Below are 11,169 nucleotides of genomic sequence, written 5' to 3' on the forward strand. Positions count from 1 at the left end.
ACCCATAAAAACTTTCAGGATTTTATTGAAATTTCATCAAATGTAAAGTATATAAATGAATACTTTCCAACTATTTAAAAATCCAAAATATATTAAATGACAAAGCTGTAAAACATTATCCTTAATATAACCCATAAACTAAGTGAATTCCGTTGGTGTATAATATGAGGGTTTCAGCATATAATATCCTTACATCTTTTTCCACTTTTACTTATTTTACTCTGTTAATATGTGTTTTGGGGCAAAACTTGGCAGTTGTGAAAAAAGTAAAAAGTTGGAAGAGTTGCCGAGTTAATAGGAAATGATTTCATTGTTGATTAGATGCTTTTTTTCATTAATTGGGCTGTTTTCTCTTGAATCATATGGTCTATCCACTAGAAACCTGTAGACAATATGAATACATATAAAGATATATTTTTTTTAGGTCATATGTGTACATTTTATAAAAGTTATGTAAATATAAATGACCAGAGAACATTTCGGAAACTTTGTTAAATTATCAGTAGTTTTGCAACCCTATGTTGGGGTTTAGTGTACCTTTCATTTTTTGAAGGCATTATAGTTACCATATATATATACACAGTATATACCTGTATACTATATTCCCAATTGAAAGTCACTTTTCAAAAGGATAGGGCCCCGCCCCATAAAATAGAATATACAGAGACGTCAGACTTCAGTAAGGGATCTCAGAGTTTGGTGCTGCACTGCATCTCCTGCAATGACATATTTACAGACATGGTTCATTTGTTCAAAGCAGTATACAGTCTTCCATATTATATCTTCTATTGAACTGTAGACGTGCACGTCTCTCACCAGAGAATACTCATAGCTGGGCGTTGATGTTCCCTGGTGGCCAAGACAGTGCAGCACAGCATCATGGACAGTAGCAAACAGACGTCCTTTAGTGATGGACTCCGAGAAGAACCCTCCCAGCTCTAACTGCTCCACCACAGACACTGGATAGAACAAGTAACAGTTATTTACGCATCCTATTCAAACTAATGAGCTATTCATGTATTAGCTAAAGATAGTGGGGTTACTTACTCTGACACCCAGCCATGTAGACAGTAACATCAATCTCGCCAAAGTCGTGGAATATCTGTCAAAACGGGACAGGAGGATAAGCACTTCTGTACTTTTCCACTTTTAACATCCTAAACTCTTTATCTCCACCTAACAAACCGTTGTCATCCTAATATTTTTCTTTCATTGAGGGCGCCTACATTTCTGATTTTCTTCTCTCAATACAAGGCCATCTCTCGTATGTCCTCATTTCCATGCCGTCAACATCACCCACTCACGTTTCTCATGGTCTTGATGGCCACGGTGTCGATAAAGTTAGCCGTGGAGAGGTCTAGGATGATGGAGTGGATGTCCCAGGTCCACTTGCCCAGCGATCCCAGCGAGACCTTATCCAGTTCCCGGCTCAGGGTATCCTCACTACTGGACCCCAGAGTGGTGGTGTCCCCGTCTTGCAGTTCCGACATTGCCCCCAGGGTGGCACAGTCTGGGTCTTTACTGCCCTTCAGGTACTCCCAGCTGCATTGGTCATCGGGCGTGCGGGGCGTTGTTGGCATGACGAACACGGTGCCATTCTCGCGGCCGCACCAACCTAGTTCCTCTCCCAGTGACTCCTCCCTGTCTCCATCTCCGCCCCCCGGTTCCTTCCATTGCCCCGCCGCCTCCTCTACGGAGAAAACCCCGGTCTTCTGCTCTGCCACTCTCAGAGCATGCTTCTGCACAGTCCACACACAGACAACACGTTAGTTTACAACACATTTGTAAAACCCGCCTTATGAAGACATAGAGAAAGAGCAGCACCATGGCTGTCTGTCATCTAAATAATGCATAGATTCGTTGAGATATGACGTAGATTTATACTGTACAAGTTTATGCATGTACAGAAGGATTCCTGAGTAGTTTGGAATTTGTTATTCAAATGTATATGAATGGCGGCTCGACAGTGTCTCACCTGTCTCTTGGCCTCCCTCCTAGCTCTCCTCTCAGCTCTCTTGTCTCTGCGTCTCTGCTTGGCCTCCTGTCTTCTCTTGTAGATGATCATCTTGCTGATATCAAGCCCGCTCTAAGACACAGACACTCCATCTGTTATCGTCACGTCCAACACATGCCCCAAATATAGGCCTGCAGTCACGAAACGCAAGGTCTGGGTCTCAAATGGCCCCCTATTCCCTAAACACTGAGTGTACAAAACATGAAGAACACCTGCTATTTCCATGACTTAGACTGACCAGGTGAATCCAGGTGAAGGCTATGACCCGTTATTGATGGCACTTGTTAAATCCACTTCAATCAGTGTAGATGAAAGGGAGTAGACAGGTTAAAGGAGGATTTTTAAGCCTTGAGACAATTGAGACATGCAGGGGAGCAACTTTCACTGGGGACATGTCCCCCTCATATTCTGAAATTGCATTTTTGTCCTCCCAGTTTTATCATTGGAATGTGTAACAAAACTTGGCAACAGTGTGCTTTAGGAGCATGCGGACTCCTCTGAGCGGTTGGGTAGGCTGTTTGGAGTGTTTATCCGACTGGATAAAATATATATATATATTATGTCCCCCCCACTTCTAAAACCAAAGGTGCGCCCCTGGAGACATGGATCGTGTATGTGTGCCATTCAGAGGGTGAATTGGCAAGACAAAAAAATGTAAGTGCCTTTGAATGGGGAACGCTTTCGAACACCCTGTAGAGCATGAGGTGCAAATGAGTATCACATGAAGTGCAAATGAGTGTCACTGTCAGAGTTGTATGGAAAAGGGCACCTTTCCTTTTAGAGCCTCCAGGTAGAGGTCAGCGTTGGCGAAGTACACGGTGGCAGAGGAGTGGAAGATAGTGATGCCAGGGACCTCTCTCACCTGCCACACACACAAACAAACGACAAGGTTATGGTTAACCGCTGACTGGGCCACCTCCCTTCCTGCTGCCTCCCAAGGTCTGCTCTCTCACCCATAGAAATAGAATGATTCTATTCTCTGGTGTCTCACCTCTCTGTGGGTCTCCATGTCCAAGTAGAGCTCTGTCCCTGGAACGTGTCCCAGAACTGAGTACTTCGGGCTGAAAGAGAGGACAGCAGGGTTGGCTCACCACCAGAGCACTCCAGTTCTCAGTCAGAGCTACTGTGTAACTATTAAATCGATGCAGTTTTTTTGTTGTTCTGAATTCTTTATCAAATGTTGGTTTTTGGCTTCCACTTTTTTTAATCAATCACTGACTTTAGCCAGAAAGACCTGTTTAAAAGTGCCAAGAATGAATTGCCACCTGGCACCTGTTGATGCTGAGCTTTTTGATTTGTTTGTAAAAACACACAGCCAAATGAAAACTATGCAGTGTTGAAGAAGTGGAAGAGCAGTCTTACAGCTGGGTCCTGAAGATAACAGTGAGCACAGCGAAGGTGATGGAGGCACCAAGGCCCATGTCCAGGTTGAACAGCAGTGTGGATACCCAGGTCACCAGCCACACCACCTGGGAACAGGGCCATTCTTATGTACTACTTCTGAATGGGTTATGTATGGGTTATGTATGGGTTATGCATGGGTTATGTATGGGTTATGAATGGGTTATGTATGGGTTATGTATGGGTTATGAATGGGTTATGTATGGGTTATGTATGGGTTATGAATGGGTTATGTATGGGTTATGCATGGGTTATGTATGGGTTATGAATGGGTTATGTATGGGTTATGTATGGGTTATGTATGGGTTATGTATGGGTTATGTATGGGTTATGCATGGGTTATGTATGGGTTATGAATGGGTTATGTATGGGTTATGCATGGGTTATGTATGGGTTATGAATGGGTTATGCATGGGTTATGTATGGGTTATGAACGTGTGATGACGCCCCCCTATGTAGATACCCTGCAAACAAAGCGTCACTGTGTTTTTCAATTATATTCAACTATATCGACCATTCACAACCAGAGAAGACGTGTGTAATGTGTATCAGGAAGTTCCTTTCTCCTCTCACCAGATCAACTTTGCTGCTCCTCCACAGAGTGATGACGTCATAGTACTGCTTGAACATGCCCTTCAGGTTCACAAAGACGATGGCTGCAAGCACAGCCTGAAACACACACAAACATAAGAGTGGCTACAACAAGTATAGAACGCGCGTGCACTTTCAAAACCTCGTACTTCACCCTTTAAAAACACCCGAACAGACTAACTCATGTAAACGATGTAGAACGAATGCATACAAACAGCATTCTGTCTCCTATCACAATGTCCCACACACACAGACGGTATATAGCTGAAGTAGAGCCGTACCTTTGGCAGCTCCTGGAACAGAGGCCCGAGCTTCAGCACAGTCACCAACACAATCACAGCAGAGGCCATTCCAGCCATCTGGAGTAAAGACATTGGATATCAATGCATCTTTCAGTGGTCACAAAACATAGATTCATGCTGCTTTTACATGACCTTCGCACATTCGTTGTGTGTATGCATTTACATGCACGACTATGGCATTAACATAGCAAACACTATTCAGAATGGTGCACAGTAGGAGTCCCGCAGCGTTCCTCCCACCTGTGTCTTGCCTCCGGTACTCTCCTGGATGAGACTACGGGACATGGAGGAGCAGACGGCGTAGCACTGGAAGAATCCCCCCACGGCATTACTGAGACCCAGCGCCACCAGCTCCTACAGCAGGGAAAGGGGATGGAGAGGAGAAAGACAGGTGAAAAGGCGATAGGAGAGGATGGACGAGGTGAGTGCGTGTAGAGGGAGTGTAACAGACAGAGGTTTGTTTGGACTGCATTGACGAGCCGGTTCAGTTACGGTGGCCTATGAGGCGCGACTAGATCAAATGAATTCATGGGAAGATGGTGCAGCTTGTGTAGATTGTGAGGGATTCCGTTGCTTTGATGGTGTTGGAACAATGTATGATAGGAGGGACTGTCTCACCTGGTTGCTGTCCACCTTGTAGCCATGTTTTAGTGCAAACGTCTTCCCAAGAGAGATGGAGATGGCGTAGCCCACAATAGCCAAGGCAAACGCATCCCCCATCACCTCTTTAAACAGGCTAGCATCAGGTAACCTGGGGGCAGCCAGGCTGAATAAAGCAGAGGACATTTAGGTCAGGGTAGTACCAGAGGTGTCAACCATGCAGGGGTCGGTAATAAGAATGAACAACATACCAGCAAGAGAAGCGGTCAACAAGAAGAGGTCAAGATAAAGTCACGAGGATTACAATTTGACAGACAAACAAGGTATTAATGATTATTACATGTTTCTCTGTCTCTCTATCCCCCCCCCACACACACACACACACACACACACACACACACACACACACACACACACACACACACACACACACACACACACACACACACACACACACACACACACACACACACACACACACACACACACAGTTGAGTGTAAAAAAACAAACACTTTAAATACTCACCCGCTGGGAATTTCCCCCACTACTGAGATTGTGTAGTTGCCGTTTAGGTGGGTGTAGGACGATATCACCGTTGCTGCCACAATCTTTATCGAAATAGAAACACATTCTTTCCAATTCAACTTAGTCACAATCTTTATCAAAATAGAAACACATGCTTTCCAATTCAACTTAGTCACAATCTTCTCAATACAACTGGACAAATAATGGGTATGTTGCAAGGAAAACATCACGTCAATCATTTAGTGAACATACTGTAGGTTAGGTGAATCAGAAGCCAGAAGTGTGCCTAATCATTAGTTATGAATCCCTTATTTCTGCTGTGTATGACACTAATACAGTACATTGGAATGGTCACATATAGTTGACTCAGCTCTTGTGTTTCAGACTAGGGCCATTGTTCTACATTTCTGTTTTTCTATGCAGGAGCCAAAACTTGTCAACACAAACTCGACTAGACAGAAGAAAGAAATCTCTGACCTACCCAAAACGAATATAACCAATGTCAAATATTTGAAGTTCAAATGTATCTTTGACCAACCAAGGTAGAAAAAGAAAGAATAGATTTTTGTAGAGAAACATAAGGAAGAGACTGACAGAGCGACAGGACGGTGAGACAGCGGACAGAGTATCATAGTAACTGACCGTGATGAGCTCCACTGGGATGGGCACAGGCAGTCTGGCGCTGATGGCAGAGTTGATTTCCTTGGCTGCGATGAGAAACACCATGGATACACCACTGACCGCCAGTGTGGGGAGATGGGTCTGAGGTAGCTTGGAGCACACCTCCACCAGGGTCTGTGGACAAGAGTTACACCAATAGTATATGAGTTCAGGGTTTTGTGCTGGGGTTAAGTTAAAGTGTCAGCTGAGTTATAGTGTCAGCTGAGTTATAGTGTCAGTTGAGTTAAAGTGTCAGTTGAGTTAAAGTGTCAGTTGAATTAGTTATAGTGTCAGTTGAGCTAAAGTGTCAGTTGAGTTAAAGTGTCAGTTGAGTTATAGTGTCAGTTGAGTTAAAGTGTTAAAGTGTCAGTTGAGTTATAGTGTCAGCTGAGTTATAATGTAAGTTGAGTTACAGTGTCAGTTGAGTTACAGTGTCAGTTGAGTTATAGTGTCAGTTGAGTTATAGTGTCAGTTGAGTTATAGTATCTCTCACACACACACACACACACACACACACACACACACACACACACACACACACACACACACACGGTACTCACATACACCAGTGACAAGGGCCCACTAAAGCGTGTGGTGGACAGCCCAAAGAGCTGTGCGATCACAGCAACCACAGCGTGAGCAGCAGCTGCTGTTGTGTAGGCTCGCACCAGTGGCTCCGACAGGTAGGTACCCACAAACCCAAACTTCACCAGTCCCAGCACCACCTACAAGTGGAAGCATGAACATTCGAACACAACATATTCCTACTGTCAGTCATAGTAAGGATAAATTAGCTACGAATGCCTGATTTGTGCTATGTGTCATAGCTCTTGAATTGTATTGACTGGATTGAAGTGCAGTGTAACATATTGTATTGTCTTGTGTCATGTTGTATTGGATTGCATTGGATTAAAGCATGGTCTAGTACATTGTTGTTGTCTTGTGTTATGTTGTATTGTATAGTTTTTTCCAGTAGCAGCTAACTGTTCTATTATTTTGATGACCTGGATGAGTCCTCCGAGGACGGTGGTAGCAGCAGCGACCTGCACCCTGTAGGAGTCCCTGGCAGTGATGTTCACCTCAGTCAGGTTAGTCCCATTCAGCATGACCAGGAAGTTCCTGTCTGGAGCCAACCTCTCTGTCACACTTCCAACCATGATACTGAGCACTGCAAACGTACCTGCACACAAACACAACATAACGACATCTGTGTATGTACATTTGTATGCACAAAAATAATTGTACTGACTGGGAGTGTTGTTAACCCTATTCCTTATCAACCACTGGTAATACGGTCACCGTAACAGCCCTAGTGTTAACCCTATTCCTTATCAACCAATCACATATTACATATTTCTGTCCACTTACCTATGGAAATATGTCTGGACGTCCCAAAGAAGAAGTAGACCAATGCAGGGTAGAGGGATGTGTATAGCCCAAACACTGGGGGCAAGGAGGCCAGCAATGCATATGCCATACCTGCAGAGAGTATCGAGAAATCTAGTTAAACAGCCTCGCTTGCCAATAAATCATTCAACTATTTTCCACTGGGTCTGTATATGAAGTGCAGGTTGTTCACATTACGATCATTGAAATGCATGTTGTTATTGAGGATAATTTTGTTTTTGTGATAAACCCATGAGGGTGTGGTCTTACTGTACCTTGTGGCAAGTGCATGATGCCCACACTGATACCAGAGATGAGGTCCGGCATGCCATAGTCCCAGATAGAGTAGCGGGGCAGCCAGTAGAGTACAGGCAGACAGCCCACCACACTACGTTTCAGCCTGGGTACAGTACATCTTGAAAAGGGGGGCAGTGGGGTGACAGACAGAAGAGGGATAGGGTCAGGGTTGAGGCTAGGGCTAAACTGGGATGTGGACATTAAATTAGGGTTGGGGTTAGGGTTAAGGTTTAACCGGGGTGGATAGTGGATTGGGTTGAGAGCTTCAAGTTCCTCGGTGGCCATATCACTCGGTGCCTCTTCCCCCTCGGGAGGCTGAAATGATTTGGCATGGGCCCTCAGATCCTCAAAAAGTTATATAACTGCACCATTGAGAGCATCTTGATCGGCTGCGTCACCGCTTGGTATGGCAACTGCTTGGCATCTGACCATAAAGCGCTACAGAGGGTAGTGCATACGGCTCTGTACATCACTGGGGCCGAGCTCCCTGCCTCTATACCAGGCGATGTCAGAGGAAGGCTCAAAAAATTGTCAAAGGCTCCAACCACCCAAGTCATAGACTGTTCTCTCTGCTACCGCACGGCAATCGGTGCTGGAGCGCCAAGTCTGGGACCAAAAGCCTCCTGAACAGCTTCTACCCCGAAGCCAATAGACTGCTGAACCAGCCTGACTATTTGCATTGATCCAGTTTTAATTTGCACCGACTCTCTTGCACCGGCTCTACACTCACTACCCACACGCTCACACAAACTACACTGACACTCCAACACACATACACACGCTCACACAAACTACACTGACACTCCAACACACACATACACACACTACATACGCTCACACACATGTATATTGACACACACTCACACATACACACACGCTGATGCTTCTCTGTTTATTATCTATCCTGATTGCATAGTCACTTTTACCCCTACCTACATGTACATATTACCTCATCTGCCTTATACCGCTGCACATTGACTCTTTACAGGTACTACTTGTGTATAGTATCGTTATTGTTATTTTATTCTGTTACTATTTCCTTTATTTTTTGTAAATGTTTCTTTCTTTTTAACTGCATTGTTGGGAAAGGGCTCGTAAGTAAGCATTTCATGATAAAGTCTACACCTGTTGTGTTCGGCGCACGTGACAAATAATATTTGATTTGATTTTGATCCGAACCTAGAGTTAGGTTCACGTGGGTCTGAGCCTACTGCTTAAATCCTTCCATAAAATATTTACTCCGTCTATTTGCAATAAATAAGAAACTCACACACCTTAGACTAGTGCGTGCACACAAACACACCCCGTCTGTGCCTTACCTGAAGGACTCTTTAAGCTGCTTGGTCAGGGAAGGGTGAGTGTCAGAGTAGTCCATTCTCTGAGCCAGCTCCTCCAGCCTCTGCTCATCCAGCACATCCCTCTCCACTCTGTACCCCCTAGCCTTCCGGCCCGTACCCATACCACCTCGTCCAATATGTCCTTAACAGTATATAAGAACCAGGTTGGGTGGGATATTTCGTCCTCCCCGTGTAAGCCGCGTGAAGTGCCTGTCAGTCCCCCTTTTGTACAATATGACAGGTGAAAGAGACGTTTTTTCCAAACACCGAATAAAACAGGTTTACTAAAAAGTTAACTTTTTCACCCAAAGCACATTGGGCATTACCATTGACTGAGGTTCTATCACGATCAAAGATAAGGGTACATTCAATAAATCATCCTTTATATGTGTGTGTCTGTGTGAGGTGGGGGGTCAGTGGTTGATCGTGTGTAGGGCATAGCCTATAATGGCTAACTAAGAGACATTTCTCCACCTCATATTTGGTCGTTCAAGGTCATCAAGAGCCCCATTTCAGGATGTCCGGATTGCACTCTAGTCATAGGAAGGAGGTGTTTCCACCAGATTCCTTACACTGCAAAAGTGATGCTAATGAACCATGACAACACCAGGCAGCCTGTAGCTGATGACATACTAGCCCTGTCATCTATTACAGGCAGATCTGGTACAGTGGAAAGATAGACAAACACAGGATATGGAAAAAGCAACATCAGGGAAATTATTATTGACTTAAAGGTGGAAGACAACATAATGTACATACAGCGCCTTCAGAAAGACTTCACCGCCCTTGACTTTTTCCACATTTTGTTGTTACAGACTGAATTTAAAATGGATTAAATTGAGCTTTTGTGTCACTAAGATACACACAATACCCCATAATGTCAAGTGGGAATTGTCTTTTTAGAAACGTTTACAAATTTATTTTAAAAATGAAAGCTAAAATGTCTCAAGTCAGTAAGTATTCAATCATTATGGCAAAACTAAATAAACCCAGGAGTAAAAATGTGCTTAACAAGTCAAATAAGTTGTGTGGACTTATTGTGTGCAATAATAGTGTTTAATATGATTTTTAAATGACTACCCCATCTCTGTACCCCACACACACAATTATCTGTAAGTTTCCTTAGTCTAGCAGTGAATTTCAAGTACAGATTCAACCACAAAGACCAGGGAGGTTTTCCAATGGTTCGCAAAGAAGGGCAAACATTTCAAAAGCAGACGTTGAATATCCCTTTGAGCATGTTGCAGTTATTCATTTCACAGTTGTTCGTTGCAGTTATTCATTGGTTGGTGTGTCAATACACCCAGTCACTACAAAGATACAGGCAACCTGTCACGCTGGTGTAAAGGATTTGGAGACAGGCGCATGAATACATCATCTGGGTTTTTAATACACCAAAAACAAACACGTGTACAAAACACTGGGATGTACTCAAACAAAAGAGCGAGGGTAAACCCCGTAGAACAACACAAGACCTGTAATACACAAAACATGCAGCACAGGCTGAGACAACACATAGGTACTCACACGACCAACGGACGTGGGAACAATAATCCACAGCCCAATTGGGAAACAAAGGGCACATTTATACAAACACAATAAGCGAGGAATTGAAACCAGGTATGCGTAATAACACAGTTCAGTCAGTCTAGATGGCCGGTGACGTCGACCTTCGGAACTGGTGAACAGAATGAGCAGCAGTACCGGGGGGATCCGTGACACAACCTTCCTAACTCAGTTGCCGGAGAGTAAGGAAACCGCTCAGGGATTTCACCATGAGGCCAATGGTGATTTTAAAACAGTTACAGTTTAATGGCTGTGATAGGAGATAACTGAGATTGGATCAACAACATTGTAGTTACTTCATAATACTAACCAAAATGACAGAGTGAAAAGAAGGAAGCCTGTACAGAATAAAATATATTCAAAAAAATGCATCCTATTTGCAATAAGGCACTAAGGTAAAAAAAAAAAAAAGTGAAAAAATGTGACAAAGAAATGTACTTTATGTCCTGAATACCAAGTGTTATGTTTGGGACAAATCCAACACAACAC

General features: G+C 43.8%; 1 protein-coding gene across 1 annotated transcript; it reads right to left on the bottom strand.

Annotated features, from left to right (window-relative positions):
* Window positions 1-7: 7 nt before the first annotated feature.
* Window positions 8-9,452, bottom strand: slc26a6l (solute carrier family 26 member 6, like). The gene is made up of 19 exons (XM_035779421.2): window positions 9,097-9,452; window positions 7,756-7,895; window positions 7,463-7,573; window positions 7,099-7,274; window positions 6,655-6,819; window positions 6,077-6,229; window positions 5,435-5,517; window positions 4,927-5,074; window positions 4,549-4,662; window positions 4,288-4,365; window positions 3,989-4,084; window positions 3,377-3,483; window positions 3,006-3,075; window positions 2,784-2,876; window positions 1,976-2,086; window positions 1,305-1,739; window positions 1,048-1,102; window positions 817-959; window positions 8-716 (listed from the first exon to the last, which is right to left on the bottom strand). Exons 1-19 carry the CDS (start codon window positions 9,234-9,236, stop codon window positions 690-692), a joined length of 2,445 nt encoding a protein of 814 aa, XP_035635314.1. The 5' UTR covers window positions 9,237-9,452; the 3' UTR covers window positions 8-689.
* Window positions 9,453-11,169: the final 1,717 nt, after the last annotated feature.

The sequence above is a fragment of the Oncorhynchus keta genome, chromosome 10 (genome assembly GCF_023373465.1).
Source record: "Oncorhynchus keta strain PuntledgeMale-10-30-2019 chromosome 10, Oket_V2, whole genome shotgun sequence".
Classification (NCBI taxonomy): domain Eukaryota; kingdom Metazoa; phylum Chordata; class Actinopteri; order Salmoniformes; family Salmonidae; genus Oncorhynchus; species Oncorhynchus keta.